Source organism: Quercus lobata, chromosome 6 (assembly GCF_001633185.2).
Source record: "Quercus lobata isolate SW786 chromosome 6, ValleyOak3.0 Primary Assembly, whole genome shotgun sequence".
Taxonomy (NCBI): domain Eukaryota; kingdom Viridiplantae; phylum Streptophyta; class Magnoliopsida; order Fagales; family Fagaceae; genus Quercus; species Quercus lobata.
The window spans coordinates 5,844,755-5,866,103 of NC_044909.1; the positions used below are offsets into that span (position 1 = coordinate 5,844,755).

General features: G+C 34.8%; 2 protein-coding genes across 3 annotated transcripts; one reads left to right on the forward strand and one right to left on the reverse strand.

Annotated features, from left to right (window-relative positions):
- Nucleotides 1-629: 629 nt before the first annotated feature.
- LOC115994964 (BTB/POZ and MATH domain-containing protein 2-like) lies at nt 630-9,064 on the reverse strand. Its single transcript, XM_031119322.1, has 4 exons — nt 8,341-9,064; nt 2,827-3,175; nt 1,936-2,212; nt 630-1,111 (listed from the first exon to the last, which is right to left on the reverse strand). Exons 1-4 carry the CDS (start codon nt 8,781-8,783, stop codon nt 930-932), a joined length of 1,251 nt encoding a protein of 416 aa, XP_030975182.1. The 5' UTR covers nt 8,784-9,064; the 3' UTR covers nt 630-929.
- Nucleotides 9,065-12,741: 3,677 nt separating this feature from the next.
- Nucleotides 12,742-19,392, forward strand: LOC115995014 (guanylate kinase 3, chloroplastic). 2 transcript variants are annotated; one of them, XM_031119410.1, is made up of 2 exons: nt 12,742-14,120; nt 18,571-19,392. In XM_031119410.1, exon 1 carries the CDS (start codon nt 13,217-13,219, stop codon nt 14,090-14,092), a length of 876 nt encoding a protein of 291 aa, XP_030975270.1. In that variant the 5' UTR covers nt 12,742-13,216; the 3' UTR covers nt 14,093-14,120; nt 18,571-19,392. The 2 variants fall into 2 exon arrangements, with proteins under 2 accessions (XP_030975270.1, XP_030975269.1); XM_031119409.1 differs by having other exon boundaries at nt 12,742-14,106.
- The last annotated feature ends 1,957 nt before the right edge of the window (nt 19,393-21,349 follow it).

The window sequence follows — 21,349 nt, forward strand, 5'->3', positions numbered from 1 at the left end:
AGGACCTTTGTCACTGGCCATTATCACCTAGTAGATCAAACTCCTCAGCCAGATTCTTTGTGGCATCCACCTCAACACACACACTCTGGGGACTATCCTTTTGTTGCAGCATGCTCCTCAAATTACAGATTCATATGGGGCCTTGGGCGCCTTTTCATGACATCCGCTGGCCCAGTCATTCTTTCTTGTGGATCTGGTAGGAATTTCACCCTCCTTTCCTCTCAGTTGATCATCTTTCTAATAGATAAAAGCTCCAAGCTTACGTGAGAGGGCAAATACATATACAGTATAATGAGTTTCCTTCTTGATCAAAGAAGTTAATGTAAGTCATCCAATGTAGGACCAAAAAAGTAGTGTTTTCTACATAAATCATTCTCTTGTATAGGTATGATGCAGCACAAAATGGCACCGGTGGAACTTTGTTACATACATGCAAAATGGGAGCCTCCATATTAAGCTTTCCAGATTATAATCCAAAGCAGAAACACCTAAGTTGTCGCCGCTGATTTCTCAATTTACTTGAAGCAAATAAGCAATAGCATATTCTTTGCAGGTTTCCTTTTGTGAGGTGTCTAAAATGCTTTACAAGAGCAACGTGTGTTCAATTAATGGCTTTAGACTATACCACATAACATTCAAAGCAGATATCTTACAAAAAGTATCTAATCGGTATGCTGAAGCTTGAACAAATAAAGTCATTCTCAACCACACTGTGACCGCACACACAACAAATATGTAGAAGCAAATACTCAGAGCTTCATATTACACAATATTAGCCAACGGCCAAATGAACCACTAACATCACTTTTTTTTTCTTTCTTCTTTCTCATTAAAATCAGTAATTGTTAGTACAATCCAAAAAGTCTAGATCCTAACAAAATCTATTCTTATTCTTGTAGAAAAAGGATGTCCTATCTGTTATTCCTAAATCAATATAACCTTGGTTTCACTCGCCTTCCATTCACATCGCTACTATCCAGGTAGAACTCATTATGGTATGCACGAACCTTGACAGAATGCTCACCGATCCTGGCCACATATTGCAGCAATTCAGAGAGGACAGAGGGGCAACTTTCCTTCAAATATATAAACCCGTCTGTTTGCATCACAGCTAAAAACAACAATACAACTTAAGTCACTAACTGTGTATTCATAGAGAATGGGGGTTAAGAAAAACTCTAAAAAATTGACCAATTTAAATTATTCTTCAAGAACAGGGAAAATACAACATAATATGCAAGTCAATCAATAAAGCACAACAATTCCCTTGAAGCTCAATAATGAATAAAAAGCATTTTTCTTCCTGAGACATCAGAAAATGACACCTTATTGGATTGGTTTCTACAGTAGTCAAACTAATAATTCAAAGAGGTTCCAATCATTTCACATTATTAGATAGCTAACATTGAACTAACCTCACACATGTCATCTCAGAACATTCATTGGCTGTTGTCCAGGGGCCAAACAAGACCATGCATAATTTGGCCATACAGTACACTTTGTAAATTTTTAACAAACCATACATAAAATTCCCCACAAATGAAGCTATATAGTAACAAATAGGTTCAAATAACTGACATACAACATAAAGATTGTTTTTATAGATGCTCCTATACAAGGAAGAGAACAAGTTATAACGATTACAAAAAAAGAGAGAGAATATTAACAAACATCACTAGCCAATCTCAGGATATGTTTCTATTCTGTGAAAACTGCTTCTAGAACCATGTTTGCCCATGCAAAATTAAGTCTTAAGGCTTCTCTTGCTAACATGTCAGGTTCTAGCCTAGTTATCCAAAATCTTTCCATGTGAACAGCATGTAGGGTTTGAATATTAACATCTGGATATACACACATCATTTCCTACAGAACTATAGAACAGCTTTAAGAGCACATTGAAAAATCCAAAACAGAGGTTGTGCTGGAAAGGTCTACCTCTTAAGTTTTCAGGCAGCGCAATGAATTTGAGACATACGTCTTTCAGTTGGAAACAATGGTGCTGATCTGCCAAGGCCAATGTTGTCGCAACAGTGTTTATGGCAACATCCTCACAAAGTTTAACTTCACAGAGCAATCTGAGCCTCTCAAGGGCATATCGGTCAGCTGCTGCCAGCAGATGTTGAGCCATCAGTGTAAAGGCCCATTTAAAGTTTCCACCAAAAAGCTCTTGCATGTCTGGTAGGGCATCCCAATACATAAAATGAAGTAAAACCTGCAGTCATCCAATACACAGAGAAGAGAATAATTATACTCATGCAAGCTTTACTATTACTATTGCAATTATAATAAAATTAAATGAAACTTAAGGAAAACCTCTAAATCTCTATTAGCCTAAAAGCAGAATCAAATAAACAACAAATTCTCACCAGAGCTATAAATGCTTAGTCACATGTATGGTGAAACACAAGTGCATGAGAGGACATATTAAAACAATTGAAGCAGAGTCATTACGACTTTAGTTTTTAGTCAATGAAACTGAACTGAGTTCCTGTATACTTTTTATTTTTAATAAGTAATGGATGTATACTTCCCGTATACTGATTTTGAGATTTAATGAAATTATATTACTTACCAAAAAAATTATACAATGCGCAGAATTTTTTTTTATAAAATTAAAAATTAAACCAAGCTTTTCCACCTAGACAACAATCAGTAATCATATCTGCTTCCCAACAATTTGATTTATGTTTACACCAAAAGAGAAAAATAATTTGGTTTATGATAAATGGCACGGCAGATCTATTATTAATTGATAAGCTTTAAATGTGCAGCTGAACTGGGGGAAAAAAAAACCATGACAAATGTTTGGAGGTTGAGAGAGAGAACCTTAAAAACTGGAGCCGTCATCTCTTCAACTTTAATGCACTGACTGTTTTGATCCTTCATCGGACCAAAAAGTTGTGCCCTGAACACAGGTGAGCGTGCTGCAAGCACCAACTTGTGGGCGGAAAATATCTCCCCTTCAACTTCAAAAGTCACATCAGTGTTTTTTCCACTTTCTAAAAGCTTCCCAAAATGTTGACCAATATCAGGAGGTGGCACTGCTATAGAGTAAATCTTAGGTCCCTCAGTTTGTGTCTTAACAACACCAACACAACAATGAATTATGAGACAATCATCTTTGAGGTAGTCTGACGTCTCTAGAAGACTTCTTTTGAAGAAGCGTTTATAACCCCTGCAATATCCAACAGCAGCATCTATTTTATTTCTGTTTGTCATCCACTAAACCTTTTGTGAAACTAAATGCAAATTTGATTAAAAAATGGGGATGCCAAACTGGTATCTCTCATGATGACAAAAACAGAATAGGTTGCTCCAAGAGATTCTGTAAGTTCCATAGAATATTAATGCATTGCTCTCACTAGACGATGCTTTCTTATACTGTTAACAGGTCACTGTGATGTCACAGTGGTCTACTTTTGGTGAACATAAGAATTGATGCATGCACACATGAAAAGGTAATGAATGCCTCTAGATGAAAATCATACTAATAGAATCTATATAGTCAGCACTCTTTTAAAGGAAGATTTCTGGGAGACATCTTCCACCACCCCCCCCCGCCACCCTCCTCCCTCCTCCCTTCTCCCAGTATATGTTTTTAGCAGCTTTTTACAAGAAATATTATTGAAAAATGTAAAGATATACAAAAATGTGAATCAATCCCTCCACAAAGAATACACAATCACAACAACAACAAAATCTATAGAATTAACAAATGATAACAAGGGTATGCTACCAAAGCAGTCACCCTATCATCCAAGGACCTCAAAAGAAACTCTTTTATTACAAAATTAGGTCACTCAACACCACCAAAAATGCTGCTGTTCAGATTTTTAGCATTTCAACATCAGTCCTCCTGACCGCCTAGCCCCAAAAAAGGTAAGTTGTCATGGGTTTTGGCCCCTCCAATGAAGTTCGATTGAGACTACCTGCCATATATTTCAATTTTTCTTCTCTCTCTTAAATTTAAACTGTGTTCATGATATCTTAATTATACAGAACGAGCAAAATGTTGAGACCAAAATTGGCATTAAGCCAAAATCTCATATCCTTGAACATTAAAACATTACTAGAAAAAAGAAGAAGATAAATAAACATTACCCCCCCCCCCCACCTTGATCCATGATCCAAGCAGAAATTAAGGAACAAAAGCTTTAAAACGTAATTCCTCGTATCAATGAGCACATAACACATAACCCCATCAATTAATAAAGAAACAAGCTGCCAGTCTGAACCTATAACCATTCAGACTTAAAGATAGTTTCCATCCTTACTCAAGTAACTTAGTCACTGAACCAACTCCAAGCATTTACCAAGAAAAACAAGTAAAGGAGAATCAAGTGATTGAAATTCAGTTCAGAATTTGAAAAACAGCAGTAGAAACTTCAGGAAACAAATAGAAAATGCATTCCAAATATTCAAAATAAACAAGCACAGATGAAGACAGGCAACATGAATTATGACGTCTAGAAGGAACTTGAGTGCAGATTCTGAGTTCACCACGTTCATTCATTTATTTATCAAGCATTTCAATTATGCATTCAAACAAAGATTGGGGCAGAATGTCAAACATGAAAGAAAAACAAAAAACAGAGGGCAGGAATACAATAAAACCAGCTTTTACAATCACATATTCTTGCTTTGAATGCAAATCCAAAAGCCACTTTTTTTTTACTCATTTACCAATCAATCAAATTGTGTTTGAAATCAAGAAAATTACTTTCAAAATTGACACATGCGTCCACAATATTTGAGGGGTAAAAAAAAGGGGGCAAAAACATTACAACAACAAAGCCCGGGGTTGTCGACAGATCTATAACATACTAATCAGGGCCACTCGCATGACCCCATTTCTTTTAAATAAAATGAAATAGAATGAATCTATCACTTTACCTCAAAAAAAAAAAAAAAAAAAAAAGAATGGATCCCATTTCTTTCAAATAAATAAAAAAGAATTTCTTTTCTTTCATCTCCCAATGCAAAAACAAACCAAACTTTTTATACTCATTCATCAATCAATCAACAAGTACATTCATTTTCAATTGCATCACCAAAGAAGCCAAGAAAGCTTAATTTTACAAAAATACCATTTCTTGCTCTATAAATTCAAACCACTCTCAATTGCATCACAAAAATTAAAAATTATCACATGCTTCTGCTATATCTTAAGGGTACAATATTTAATTATCAAACAACATAAAAATATCTTAAAGGGTACAAAGAAGTGGGCAAAAACATTTTAAATGAAAAAGAATGAATGAAGTCCAGTTCTTATAATCTCTGAACGCAGAAACACAAAGAACCAAACTTTGAATACTCATTCATCAATCAATCAACAAATATATTTCATATTCAATTGCATCACCAAAGGAAATCAATAAATCTAACATTTAACAAATAATAACTTTTCCTGCTCTCTAAATTCAATACCACTAGCAATTGAAACACCAAAATTATAGATTACCACATGCTTCTGCTATGCCTTAAGTGGTAAAAAAATATATATGGGAAAAAACATTACAAATGAATTGAATGAAACCCTTTTCTTTTTATCTCTAAATGCAAAAGGACAGAGAAACAAACTTTGTATACTCATTCGTCAATCAATCAACAAATATATTTCATCTTCATTTGCATCACCAACGAAAACCAAGAAATCAATACTTAACAGATAATACCATTTCTTGCAATCAACAAACATATTTCATATTCAATTATATTACCAATGGAAACCAAGAAATCTAACATTTAACAAATAATACCACTTCTTGCTCTCTAAATTTAAGACCACTAGCAATTGAATCACCAGAATTAGAAAACACAGTACTAGTAATCATTTTCAATTGCATCACCAAAGGAACCAAAAAACCTAACATTTAACATGCAATACCACTTCTTACTCTCTAAAGTAAAAACCTTTTGCAATTGAATCACAAAAAATTTAAAATCACAGAAAATCAACAAATATATTCAATTTCAATTGCATCACCAAAGAAATCAAGAAACTTGATATTTAACAAATAATACCATTTCTTGCTCTATAAATTTACAACCTTTTGCAATTGAATCACAACAAAATTAAAAATTACCACAAGCTTCTACTATATATTTAATGGTAAAGGAAAAAATAAATAAACGTGGGCACATAACAAATGAAAAAAATTAAATGAAGACCAATTCAAAATATAACATAAAGAACCAAACTTTGTATTAATCATTCATCAATCAATCAACAAATATATTCAGTTCCATCTGCATCCAAGAAAGCTAATATTTGACAAACAGTAACAATTCTTTCACATAAATAACAAAAAATTTAAAAAATATATCACATGCTTCTGCTAGATAGGGGTAAAAAAAAGTGAACAAAAACATTACAAATGAAAAAACTAAATGAAACCCAATTCAAACCATAACATAAAGAACCAAACTTTCTATTACTCAATTCATCAATCAATCAATCAACTGCATAATCTATATCTATATCTATATAATAACTAATTGCCGAAACGTTTGACTTTTTGTTGACCACTCCTCATTACGCCACATGGCTACATAAATTAATGCCACGTCTACCATTAAAAACGTAGAACAATGTATCTTTTCGGTGGTTTTCTTATTTAGTTTCACTGGGTAACTACTTATTATTATTATTATTATAAAAAATAATAACAATTCTTTCACAATTAAAACACAAAAGTTTTTTTTTTTTTTTTTTAAATCACATGCTTCTGTCATATCCTAAGGGGTAAAAAAAACAATGGTGGGCAGAAACATTACAAATGAAAAAACTAAATGAAACCCATTTCAAACCATAACATAAAGAACCTAACTTTCTATTATTCATTCATCAATCAATCAATCAACTATACAATTCAATTCCATCCAAGAAACCTAACATTTAACAAATAATAACAATTCTTTCACAAATTTTTTTTTTGATAAGTAACGTAAGAAATTTTATTAAAAAACCAACCAAGTACACTGGAAGTGTACTACAATGGCACAAATCAAAAACCCAGATTACAACGATCTATAAGATTGGGGAGAGAAAAACAAGAATAGGAAGGCAAAACTAAACTCCACTCAAGGAGAGTACGGAAAAAGAAAAACTTAATGTCAAGAATAGACCGTTCACAATCCTCAAAGCATCTAGCATTCCGCTCCTGCCAAAAGCACCAAAACAAACAATGCGGCACAAAACAAACAAGAATAACAATTCTTTCACAATTAAATCACAATGGATTAAAAAATATCACATACATGCTTCTGCTATATCCTAATGGGTTAAAAAAAAAGGTGGCCAACAAAGACATTACAAATCAAAAATTAAAGAAAACCCATTTCAAACCATAACATAAAGAACCAAACTTACTGTTACTCATTCATCACTCAATCAATCAACTATATAATTCAATTCCATCCAAGAAACCTAACATTCAACAAATAATAACAATTCCTTCACAATTAAAACACAAAAGTTATAAAAATAAAAAATCACATGCATTCTGCTACATCCTAAGGGGTAAAAAAATAAAAGGTGGGCAAAAGCATTACATATCAAAAAGTTAAAGGAAACCCATTTCAAACCATAACATAAAGAACCAAACTTTCAATTACTCATTCATCAATCAACCATATAATTCAATTCCATCCAAGAAACCTAACATTTAACAAATAATAACATTTCTTTCACAATTAAATCACAAAAGATTAAAAAAATCACATTCCTCTGCCATATCCTAAGGGGTAAAAAAAAGGGTGAGCAACAAAAACATTACAAATGAAAAAAATTAAAGGAAACCATAACATAAAGAACCAAACTTTCTATTACTCATTCATCAATCAATCAATCAACTATATAATTCAATTCCATCCAAGAAACCTAATATTTCACAAATAATAAAATTTCTTTCACAATTCAATCACAAAAGATTAAAGAATATCACATGCTTCTGCTCTATCCTAAAGGGTAAAAAAGGGTGGGCAAAAAGTGCCAAAAAAATTACAAATGAAAAAATTAAAGGAAACCCATTTCAAACTATAACATAAAGAACCAAACTTTCTATTACTCATTCATCAATCAATCAATCAACTCTACAATTCAATTCCATCCAAGAAACCTAACATTTCACAAATAATAAAATTTCTTTCACAATTCAATCACAAAAGATTAAAGGTGGGTAAAAAGTGCCAAAAACATTACTAATGAAAAAATTAAAGGAAACCCATTTCAAACTATAACATAAAGAACCAAACTTTGTATTGCTCATTCATCAATCAATCAAATCATAACATTTCCTTCACAATTAAAATCACAAAGAAATTAACAAATATTACCACATGCTTCCGCGATATTTGAGAGTATAAGGTCCAGCGTCCATCATGCGATTGAAATGGCTATGGACCTTGTGATTATCCCTGCCACTCTGGTCCAAAAGCGTGAGCTCAAAGAGCGCCCTGACATCGGTACCCTCGCTCGCCAACGCGACGAAGAGCGATACATAGGCGGCGTTATCCTCGCCGCTCTTGCCGTCGGGGTAGAAGTAGACGGCCCAGGCGTAGCCGCCGACGGCGAAGGTATCGGAAGCGACGAACTTTCCGACCCCCATGCCTTTCGCTAAGGAGTACCCATTGATCTTGAACTCGTGGGTCCCAACTACTGTGTCGGTTCGCGAGGTTGATGACGACGAAGAGGTTGACGGAGAAGGCGGCGGTTGGGACACAGACGACGTCGTCGACGGTTTCGGACGGAAGTCTCTGTGGTTTACGATTGTGCCCATCAACTGAGAGAGAGAGAGAGAGAATTTCTTCTCTGTGGATTCGGAATTTGATGTTTTTCTTGGTTTTCTTTTTTCAATGGGAATTGGATTCCAAGCTAAGGTGGGGGGAATTTGAGAATTGAGATATTCGGGATTTGGAATTGGAAAAGGATTTTTTTTTTTTTTTTTTGGGGTTGGGGCTGTTTGGCAACTTTGGCTGTGTTATTGATGAATTTGGTTGGGTAATCTAAAAGTTGGAGTCTCAGAAAGTGACTGTGAATTGTGAGGAATGATGATTGAATATCATTTCGACTGCGAATATTTATGCTGCACTATCATTCGCTTTTTCCATTTTTTTTCTTTACAATTTTTTTATTAATTTTTCTATATTATATAATTATTATTTTTAATTTCTAATATATTATATAGTCTCATAAGTTTTATTTGTCAATAAATTCAAAGTTTTTGAAGCCAAACATTGAAAAAATACACTAGGTCTCACTTAAAAAGTATTTTTTAAGGATGTCTATGGGTTGAGTTTGAGTCGAATGAAAGGTCACAACTTGCAACCTACTCAAACAATTTAGAGGTTTACAAGTTTGAATCCATCTTCAATCGAAATTGAATGAGTATTTTATTGAGTTGCCGGTTCGAGAATTTTGTTGGATTTAGGCAGTTTCGTTATTGTCATCATTTACTAAGAAGTTAGATATGGAGGTGGCATTGGTGAAGAATGGTAAATCTATAAACTTTGGGTCACAGTGATGGGTAAGTGAGGATGGTATGGCATCAATAAAGCATAACAAATCTAGGGGTGGCATTGTTGACAAAAAGCCATACGACAATGAGAATTGAAAATATTGCAAATCGAGGTGTAGCAATGGCAACATGGAGGAGGGAAAGTATCTTTAGTTGGTCAAATATAATTATTCAGTTGTTTGCCACCAAGATCCAAGACTAATTTCTATCTTTGAAAAATGATTTTCTCCTCTATTTGAAGAATTTTCACTTGCGACTTATACATAAAAATCATTGATGTCTTAAGGAAGCTATCTAAACCATTTGAACGGTTGAACCTCATCAGCCCGAGTCAAGTTGGTCAAATTAGGTAGGTTGGTCGGATCTTTGGACACCCTTGAATGCATTGCAGTGGTGTTCAGATAATGTGCCATTGTGCCAACTTATGAGAGGGAGCAAAAATCTTGATGTATTTTTTCAATATACATAGCATTACTCATTTGAATTATTTTTTCAATATACATAGCATTACTCTTTTGAAGGTGAGGAATGAGAATTTTCCACCATACAAATATCAAAAAAACATTTATAAAATAGATTATAAATAATTTTAATAAGTAAAAAGATAAAATAAATGTGTTAATGACACTTGTCTTCTATAGATTTTTTTTTTCTTAGGCTTTCCTTGATGTAATTTTGTATATAGTTGCTGCATTTTTTGTTAGGTGAAGAGAATGCTCTGTAGCTAGTATAGTCTTAGCATGGTTGATCTATGATACTGTCTTGCTTTTGTATAGGCTTATTACTTTCTTTGAATAAAATTCTGTCATTTACTCTTAAAAAAAAAAAAAAAAATCAATTCCTAACTATGAAAAGTTGAAAATGTGTATAAAGGTTTTACAACAATACACAATGTGTTAAAAATATGTGCATATTTTGCTAGCATCCATTAGAGCATTCTCATTAAGAATTGTAAAAAATTTAGCATCTCAAAAAATTACTGTATTCATTTTAACATCTCATTTTATAATACACCCAACATCAAAGATTCTATTATTTTACCACTTCATTTAAATATTCTTTCTTTATGTTTTCAAATAACTACCATTCACACCATGTTTTCTGTACCTAACAACAACCATTAAACAAATCATTTTTTTTTTTTTACAATCTTGCTATAGTGGGCTGCTAGAGATAGCAGCCCACTGTAGCTAAATTGCAAAATTAATAGGATTTACAATTCTTAATAGAGTGTACTTTTTACAAATTTGATGTTAAAATTTTAGAAAAGAAGGGGTAGAAGGGAAAAAAAAAAATGGTTTCGGATGAATCTAAAAAAATCCGGCATGTCCTTTTGACCAAAAATCAAAATTTCTATTATATTCGATTAAACATTGGTAGCACAAAAAAATTTTGTTGGTCTAAACAAAATCAATTATCCCAAAAATAACATCATTATCCTCTAGAAAAACCAAAATTCAACAATATAAACCACAAATTCAATCTAAGAAATTAACCACAGAACAAATAAAAAACCTCAAATCCCTAAAATTTTTACCGTTTCTCTTTCTCATTCTTGCTCAGCTTCTTTCTCTCAGTTCTTACTCTCCACTTCTCTCATTCTTTCTCTCTACTGTTGCTGGTTGCCTGGCTCAAGCTTCCTCCGATCTAAATCATTTGATCTGAAAACTCTAAATTGACTCAGGAGTGAGAACTGCCGTGCTACATTTTGATTCTGCAGATGGATGAGTTTTGACTTTTGAGGTATAAGGCTTGGCTTTCTCTACTTTTTATTTGTTAAGACTGTGCCTGTTTATATTGAGTTATGGTTGGACGTTTGGGCTTTCAAGGTTTTTTTGTTGTTGTTGTTGTTGTTATAGGTGTAATAGGATTTGTTTTGTGTTTTTTGTGGGTGGGTCTTATTAATAAGACTTGTGTGGCCATCTTAGCATCTTCTTGGTTGGGCTGGGCTTGTACTTTTGTTATGGCTGTAATTAATTTTTTTCTTTAATTTTAAGCTTGTGTTTATATATATTGTGCACGTCTAAAATGAGGCTATTGGGTTCGATCTCACTTGGGCTCATAACTTATTTGTAATGTGGGTTTAGAATTTCCTACTTTGGGTTGTTCTCGGCACAGAGACTCAGTGAAGCTGCCTTTCTCTTTGAATCACTCTTTTTCTCTACTCTCTGTTTCCTTGAGAACCTTTCAACAACCATTTCCTTCCCCTAACGTCTCATATTTATAGCTCTAGATTAGTGGAGAGATCATGATTACTGTCATAGTTAGTGCAATTAGAGGTCCAATATCATCAATCGTAAGTGGATGGTTAGGTGGGAGTGGAATGTGATGAAAGTGGCCTTGGAACTTGGTTCCAACTCCAGCAGGCATGCCCGGCAACGGTGTTTCCCTGGGCACTGCCAGGCATGCTATGGATGGTGTGTTTGGACGTTATTCTTTCTTTATTGTTTGGGAATGGTTTGTCGAGCAAGAACCAGGTGACAAAACTTGGGCCTACAGTTTGTGTGGGTTCAAACTGGGGTTTTGGGTAGAAAGAGATTGGGGCCATAGGCCATGCTGCTGGGTCAGAGTTCAAGGCCCAAACGGATCTAGGTACCTTGGTGCCGTACATATATATATATATATATTTTTTTTAGTTATTGGTAATATAATGAATAAATCTTTATTTATGTAGGTTGAGATTACTAAAAACTTGTTATTGTTCAGTAAAATTATAACAATACTTTTTATATAAATCAAGTTCTATTTCTTATTTGCTCTACACTTGAAAGTTATTTTTTATTTTAGTCTTTATAAATATATTGTTTGATTAGAAATGTCTACTAGAAAATATGCATCTAGATATGAAAAACTTAAAAAAAAAAAATTAATTAAATCTCAAAAAGGATAAAAGGATAAATTTTTTATTAATAATAAATAAAATATAACACAAAATTTAGATAAAAATATCACAAATAAGAAAAAAATTCACCAAAAATAAATTTTAAATGAAATATATCATAATATAAAAATATTAAATTAATCAATATTAAATATAAAAAATGCCCTATTAAACCCAACATGTCTAGAGTCGCCTGGAAGGAACGGTTTTAACAACAAAAACGTGGGGGAATTAATCTCCTCCAATTCCCATCAAATTGAATTCGTATTTTCCTTATAAAAAAAACCTTGTAATGAAGTATTAACAATTTAACTGACCCAACGAACGCAGACCCAGTCTCTGAAATCTGGGTGCCGGTGACTTTGACCACCTGAGCCGCCAAACAAAATGCATTGCTGACAAACTTGATTCTCGGATACTTATTAGTGTCTGAGCTGGCACTGCCACTGACAAAGTATTGTACTTGAACCTTCCCTTCTTCTTTACCAACATTAGTCCCCGTTCGTTTTCACCAAAATTAAAATCCCCAACCTCGTTCGTATCGAACCCCACAGATTTGCTTATCTCCAAATCCAAACACCCCATCTTCTCTCTCACGCCAAAATCCCCGTGGAAAATCAAATTCCTCACTTCTCTTTTCCTTTTACCAAACCTTTATCTTTTTTCCAGCCTTTTCTTTTTCCCATATAGCATAAACCCCGTCATATTAGCGATTCTAATTCCATGCACCGACACCACCACCCCACCCTTATATAAATACACCACCACCCACCACTACCACACTATCGCTCACAATTTCACAAATCTTTTCCCTATGTTCCGTAAAATCCTTTTCCCCTCTCCCCCTCCAATTCTCTTTTTTCCCTTCAAATTTTCCTCATTTCCCAAACACAGGACATTACTATCCTTGTCCCCAAACATCATCCCCCACGCTCCCCTCCGTTTTTTCTGCCTAACCTCGCCAATGTCGACCGACTCTCGCGCCCTCCGCACCGTGTCCATTCCGGCCGCCGACGTGGCCGACCGCTCCGACCTGATTCGGGCCCTGGAGACCTCGCTCGGGTCGCATTTCAGCTCCGACCCGATCGTCCCGACTCCGAACCCGCTGATAGTCGTCATCAGCGGCCCCAGCGGCGTCGGCAAGGACGCCGTGATAAACCGCCTGACGGAGCTCCGCCGGAACCTCCACTTCGTCGTGACCTGCACGAGCCGCGCCATGCGGCCCGGCGAGACCGAAGGGAAAGACTACTACTTCGTGACGAAGGAGCAGTTTCTGAGGATGGTGGATCAGGACGAGCTGCTGGAGCACGCGCTGGTGTACGGCGAGTACAAGGGGATTCCGAAGAAGCAGGTGAGGGATCTCATGGGGAAAGGCTACGACGTGGTGCTGAGGGTCGATATCCAGGGCGCCGAGACGCTGCGGCGGGTCCTGGGGCAGAAGGCGGTGTTCATGTTCTTGACGGCGGAGAGCGAGGCGAAGATGGTGGAGAGATTGGTGGACAGGAGGACGGAGAGGAAAGAGGAGTTGCTCGTGAGGATCGCCACCGCGAGAGAGGAGGTTAAGCGCGTTTCGAGTTTCGATTATGTGGTTGTTAACAGGGAAGGGGAGTTGGAGAAGGCGGTGCAGACGGTGGAGGCGATTATCGATGCCGAAAAGGCCAAGGTGCGGCAGCGGAATGCCGTCCTATAATGAAAGAAGAAAAAGTAAGCAAAATGTGGTATGTTTATGTTGTATTTTTTTTTATGTTTTGAGTGTGTGTCGGGTTTTAATTAGCTTAACTGATAAAGCCTCTATTGATGTTAATGTTTGGAATGTACTATGGGAATAATATATGGTTAGTTGTTTTGTGTTGGATAGTGCAAATTGCAAAGTAGTAGAGTAACAGATTGAGGAAGTAGGGATTGAGAACAGAGCAAATTTGTTTTAGACCCATGATTTTGTGTTCCACTGCTCGCTTGTGTTCGCATTGGTCCAAAGACCATTGGCAATGAAATGATCAGTATTGATGAGGGTTATGGTTGATTTTGGCAAGGTGCAGGCAATTTTTTAGTGTACTTCTGATTTTATGGAGCACAATTGATTAGGGACCATACCTCGTGAGGCAAACTGATGAAGTCTGATAAAGGGTCACCATCTTTTTGGTTCTTCTTAAAGCACAAAAGTTTAGAGTACATAGAAATAGATGAATTGATCGAGAGTATGACTAATTCCTCTTTGTTTTGTTGTGCTTTTGGATCTGAAAAGCGGTCCTTATTTCACGGCCTTGGAGTTTTTAATGCTCAAACCATGCATTCTTAATTGCTTTGCCCTGCTTTAGGTTTGACTAAGTCAGCATGACTATGAAAGTAAGCAAGCTCGGTATGTTATGTTTTATGTTTGAGTATGAAGTCTCTTGTTGTCTATTGAAGAATTTGGGATCAAATCTGTGCCATAGGTTTTAAATCCTATACCATTTATACTAACAAGTGTGTGTGTGATGTTGAGTTAATGTTTGTTGAGAGGGTTTTGGAATGTACTATGGGAATAATAAGTGTATAGTTTCTTTCACTGTAGCAACTTGTTTGTGTGTATGTTGTAGTAGCTTCAAATAGATCACCAAACTTCAGATCTTAAGTGTATTTGGTGATAGAGAGATTTGCTCAGTAGATACTAGATAACCCTAGGTGCATATCAAAAGTTGCAAATTTTCTCCTTAATCTCTTTTAGGTCAATTTGTGTTGAATGGTGCAAAGTGATATAGTAACAGCTCAAGTAGGAATTGAGAACATAGTAATTTATGGTGTGTGCGTGTGTAGGTAAAATAGGATATAGTCATGGGAGATTCTTTTTTATTGAGAATGAAAGAAGTGAAAAGTTTCAGTTACAAATCTGGGAAAAGTACAAGTGGGAGAAAACCTTTTGAAAGGTGCAAGAACAATGTGACAATGTGATATTGCATCTATTTGAAGGTTCCTACGATATCTGAAATGTGCATGAGACCTTTTTCCAGTTGTTTTCTACCCTTTCAGTTTGTTGCAAAAGCACCGGGGGCAAGACAATTCAGGTGCATGAATGTTTTAACAGTTTTTGACTTTTCGGGCTGTCCTAATTTCTGAAACTTTATACCAATTATAACATTCCAAAATTGGTTAGGGACCATACCTCATGAAGCAAAATGATAAAGTCTGTTTTTGTGGAATAAAGAAATGTTTTAGGGTGGTGTGTAATTTTGAGTTAATGTTTTTCTGAGGATTTTGAATTTGGAATGTACTATGGGAATAATACATGATTAGTTTTTTTGTGCTAGATGCTGCAAACAAATAAAGTAACAAAAGTGAATTTTTATTTTTATTTTTATTTTTTGTGTGTGTGTGTGTGTAGGTAAATGCAAAGCTTATGTTTTTACGAAGGACTAGACCCAAGATTTTGTGTTTCGCTGCTTGCTTGCGTCTGCATTGGCCCAAAGACCATCAGCAATGAAGTGATTACTATTGATGAGGCTTATGGTTGATTTTGGCAGGGTGCAGGCATTTTTTTTAGTGTACTTCTGAGGCTATGGAGTTTGAGTACTTTTTTGCATGTACTGTAGATAGACGTTTTCCTTGTATTAATTAATTATATTAGGAATGTTAAAATTTCTAATCCCAAAGGGTAACAGAATCAGCTATGGAGCAAAATTGGCTAGGGACTGTGCCTCATGAAGTAAACATCACTTGTTCGAATCTTTTCTTTCCTCTCCGAGTCTCCCATTTGGGCCAAAAATTACTTATCAAAAAAGAAAAAAGATGGAAAGTTAAAAAAATTTTGCTGTGAGAATCAGATTTGAGTGTATAAAATGAAAGTTGTTAGGTAACCGTTAATAGAAAAACCTAACCAACTACATGCTTTTGGTTGCTAGTACTATTGTAACTGAGCTGTTTGAGATAGGCCAGCAAGTCACAGTCCAAAGGTTTCTAATACTGTCATATGTGAGTGCTGTCATTGTGGATGAATTTATAGAAACACTGCTGTCACTCATCAATTTAAGACCGTTATTTCTAGAGGTCTTTGGTTTGGACATGCTATTATTCTCATTTTACCCCTTGTTACAAGCATAAAGAGCCTTCACACAGTCCAAATTTGCAATAGACCTTTCATCAAGAACTGTCTTTTCTCATGCGCTTTCTTTGCATTGAATTCAATTGAATTCCTTCAAGATCCTTTCAGTCAGCGATGTATCAAACTCATCTTTGTTTTCAGTCACAGCTCTGACCTTATTCAGGGCGAGAGAATTGTCTCTCAATTCTTCAAGGGTCACCATCTTTTTTCTTCTTCTTAAAGCACAAAGGTTCAGAGTACATAGAAATAGATGAATTGATTGAGAGAATGACCAATTTCTCGTTGTGTTGTGCTTTTGGATCTGTAAAGTGGTCCTTATTTGACAGCCTTGGAGTACTTTATGCCCAAACCAGGCATCCTTAATTGCTTTGCCCTGCTCTAGGTTTAACTAAGTCAGCTTCACTATGAAAGCAAGCAAGCTTGGTATGTTATGTTTTATGTTTGAGTATGAACTCTCTTGTCATTGGATGAAGAATTTGGGATTGAATCTGTGCATAGGTTTTTAATCCTATTGCATTTATATTAAAAAGTGTGTTAATGTTTGTTGAGAGGGTTTTGGAATGTACTATGGGAATAATATGTGAGTTGTTGCTTGTGTTGAATGGTGAAAAGTAATATGGTAACAGCTCAAGTGGGCATTGAGAACATAGCAATTTTTGGTGTGTTCGTGTAGGTATATGCAAAACTTATGCCTTTACCTAGGATTGAACCCAATATTTTGCCTTTCACTGATCATTTGTGTCTGCGTTTGTCCAAAGACCATTGGCAACGAAGTGATATCACTATTGATAAGGGGTATGATTGATTTTGGCAGAACAAGTGCTTTAGCAAAGTGCAGGCATTTTTAAGTATACTTTTTTAGGATAGATATGATAGGATTTGAATTTATGGTGTCCGCTTCATGATAATTGTTCTTTACCATTATGCTAAGATACAATTGAGGAATTCCTCATAGCTGCTGCATTAACTTTCCACCCTAGACTTGGTATCCTTTTTCACATTCTGAACCTTTCCTGCTGATGACATTTGATAACAGACCAGAAAAGTTACAATACAAGCAGAAAGACAAGGTCCTTATAGGGTCTTCTCCAAAGAGAACCACCTCATAATAAACTTGAAGCCCCAGATCCTAACAATTTAAGATACAGCACCACAATGTATTTTCACTCACAGCTCTGACCTTACCCTGGACTTGTTGAGGGCAATAGAATGGTTCCTCAATTCTTCAAGGGTCACCATCTATTTTGTTCTTCTTAAAGCACAAAGGTTTAGAGTACCAAGAAATAGTTGAATTGATTGAGAGTCTGATCAATTCCCAGTTTTTATGTTGTGTTTATGTATCTGCAAAATGTTCCTTATTTCACAGCCTTGAAGTTTTCCATGCCCAAACTGTGCGTCCTTAATCAGTTTTCCCTGCTTTAGATTTGACCAAGTCAGCTTGAGTATGAAAAAGAAAGCTTAGAGAGAAGATGGAAAAGGTTGAACTCTCTTGTTAATATGGTAAATACACATTTTTCATAACATTTTGTTGAACACACTGAAGGTCTCTGGTTTGAGTCTGGGCAACACCAGAACTTGATTCTTTGCTTTTTACTAATCAAAAAAACATTTTTCATACTCTCCTACCCTCTCCACAAATTCCGTTTTGCTTTGGAAAAATGAGGTCGCCATTTTACAGAAGTACCTACTATGGTCTGATGGTCTAAATGCTTTACATCCAATGGTCCTAAATAAATTGGAATAATGAATGCATAAAACATACATGTCGGCTTTACATTTGAAAGGCTACCAATGGTTAGGCTCCCATTGTCTTCTGCAAATGTGGAACCATTGGCATGCGTAGTAACCTTTTGAGTGTTCCCTTGAACACTTGACATGCATGGTATTTCATGTTGTGTGGCTTGCGCAAACAATGATTACATGATGTTAGGGGTATTGCTCAATGGAGCTAATTCTCATGTTATGACATGTTTGAGGTCATTAGTGGTTAAAATTCATCATTTCTTGACTTATATCGACACTTGCCAGTTATTAATTTTCTACTGTTCAAGGATATTTTTTCTTAATTTTACACATGTTGTTTCTTGTAGGTGATGGAGTGATTATGGCTCTAAGTAGAGGAATTGTGAAGGAGTTACTTTGTAAACTCGGTTCTTTCAATGGTTGACATGGACAATTAACTTAATTTTAATTATTTGGTTTGTTGGCAAATGTGGACTTTTGCAAGGCAATGCTTAGGATGAAAGTTTTGCAAGTCTCAGAGAATAGCTAAATATGGGAGAAGAGAAATAGATGGAGCACAATCAGGAGATTTATTCCAATTTTTATGCCATTTGTGTAGCTAACAAAGGATTGAGTTAATTCAGTTTTGGAACTTCATACTTAAAAATCTTCAATCAGGTTCCTTGTTAACATGGCAATATAGGATATAGTCACGGGAAATTCCTTTTAATTGAGAATGAAAGAAGTGGAAAGTTTCAGTTACAAATCTGGGAAAAAGTACAAGTGGGAGCAAAACCTTTTGAAAGGTGCAAGACCAATGTGACAATGTGATATTGCGCTTATTTGAAGGGTTCCTAAGATATCTGAAATGTGCAAGAGACCTTTTTTCCGGTTGATTTCTTGCCTTTCAGTTTGTTACAAGAGCACCTGGAGCAAGACAAGTCATGGTGCATGAACGTTTTAGCAGTTTTCGACTTTTCAAGCCTGGCCTAATTTCTGAAACTTTATACCAATTATAACAACCCAAGATTTTTTTTATTTTTAGGTCAATGTCTTCATTTAGTTCATTAGATGTCCAAAAATGTGAAGAGAATCTAGTCTCTCCTCTCTTGAAAGTATCTGTTGTAATATGCATTTGGCATACCAAATTATCCATTTATTAACAACCTGTCAATGACATGTTACCTCTCTCTCTCTCTCTCTCTCTCTATCTATACATATATAATTTGGAAATATATGATATATTTCCAACTCTCTTTATATGTTCACACACACACACACACACCGGGTAAAACACTGAAATTCCATTTTGAATACACAAAAGTCAAAAATTAATATAATAGAGTTCGCTGATTGTCAAAACATTGGTTCAATCAAGTGCAATTTGTCAAATATGTAGACCCGGCCAATGCTATTAAGTCAAGAAAATCCAGAACATTGATTGGAATACATGTGTATCCTTAATCTGCTTGAAATCCAAATCCTAAGGTACTATTCAGCGGCCAATATGGCAAAGAAACTTTCTCAAATCAGTAATAGGAGATAAAACAATTGCTGATCGTAAAGACAACACGCAAGAGCAACGCAAAGCAATTGCCAAGAAGCCACGGGTCTTTTTGGGGTCACAAATATGGCTGATGACTGTATATTCTGATTGCATTTCAGCCATTGAGAGCTATCTAGAACTAAAAAAAAATAAAATAAAAAATAAAAAATTTTGAGCTATCTAGAACTTGAGCACATAAATTGCCAATGAGTTGGTCAGATGAGAATAATTTCGTGTACTAAAAGAAATAAATAATAGGGACATGGGTCCATTAGAGCCTTTAACTTGACACAATATGACTCTTCTTTCCCTGTGACCCATTTGTACAAGCTAAAGCTGAAACCAACTATTTGCCACAATCACACATTATAAGACTTTAATAACGTAGCGACAATAAAAAGTAAAAACCAAAACAAGGAATTTACTCTATGGTTGCCATTGGAAACTTGGACTTGAATTTTTAATGGATTTGAAATTAATAAATTTGAAATGTTTTGATTTCATAATCGATTGATTTTAGGTGTTATTTCAAATTCAATGATTTTAAACTTGTAAAAGTTTTGTTGGATTTGTCAAATCCAAATTCTCGACCTTTTTTTAAACCTTCCAAATTAGATATTTGTATTTTAATCACTCAAGTCTAAATTTAAATGCCCAAATCATGCCATCCAAATGGACCATATATGTATTTGGCTACAACCTTACTTAATATCATTAATATTATTACATATTTCAAAAATCTAATTGCTGAATTACATGTTCTTTACGCTTTTAATACACATATCAAATTTTGTGTTAATTGGATAGTATTAACTATAGGATTTATAAGATTATATTTTACGCATAATTTTAAACTACAAAAACTTTCAATTTAAACTATTTATTGATGAGTTAATTTTCTAGAAATTTTGCAAGTTTGGAAGAAATAAGAAGGTGGATTTGTCAAAATTCACCTCCAATAAAAAAAAAAAATAGTATTAAGGTTATAGTCTAAGATTATAACCAATTTTATAACTAATTTTTTTCAAATATATATATATATATATTTTGAAATACATACAAAGATTAGGCAAACCACTAATTGGATTTTCCATTTGACTTCACATATTAGGGCATGTTTGGTAAGAGTATTTAAATATAGTTTTTTGTTTTGCAATCCATATAATGGTGGGTACCATACTTGAATTTATTATTTGGCTAATATTTTCTAAATACAGTTTTCAAAAAATTGTATCCTATTTTCCTAGTTTAGAACAGGATTTTGAAACCGGTTAAGGGGGCGTTTTTAGGATACATAAAATGTTTATAATAACATAGTTGTAAATAAATTGAAAACAGTGAATCCCACATATTTGTCCAAACTCTTTTATCTCTTAAAGTGAGAAACTTATCTTTCTTTCTTTTTTTTTTTGATGTGATGAGAAACTTATCTTTATTACAAAAAGAATTTCCACACTTCAAATTTGAAATTTATCACCACTGCATACTCTTGGTGCAATAGTCACTCTACAAGTATAAGTACTTGTGGGGTGTGGAGGGCAAAGGTCGGGATTAAATCTCCAGGAGGAAGCTTTATATACATATACACTTAGATTAGACTA

Coding starts and splice junctions, on each gene's coding strand:
- LOC115994964 (XM_031119322.1), bottom strand. CDS start 8,783: ATGGGCACAATCGTAAACCACAGAGACTTCCGTCCGAAACCGTCGACG. Junction 3,176..8,340: donor AAATATCGCGGAAGCATGTG/GTAATATTTGTT, acceptor TGGATATTGCAG/GGGTTATAAACGCTTCTTCA. Junction 1,112..1,935: donor GCTGCCTGAAAACTTAAGAG/GTAGACCTTTCC, acceptor TGTTGTTTTTAG/CTGTGATGCAAACAGACGGG.
- LOC115995014 (XM_031119410.1), top strand. CDS start 13,217: ATGTTCCGTAAAATCCTTTTCCCCTCTCCCCCTCCAATTCTCTTTTTT.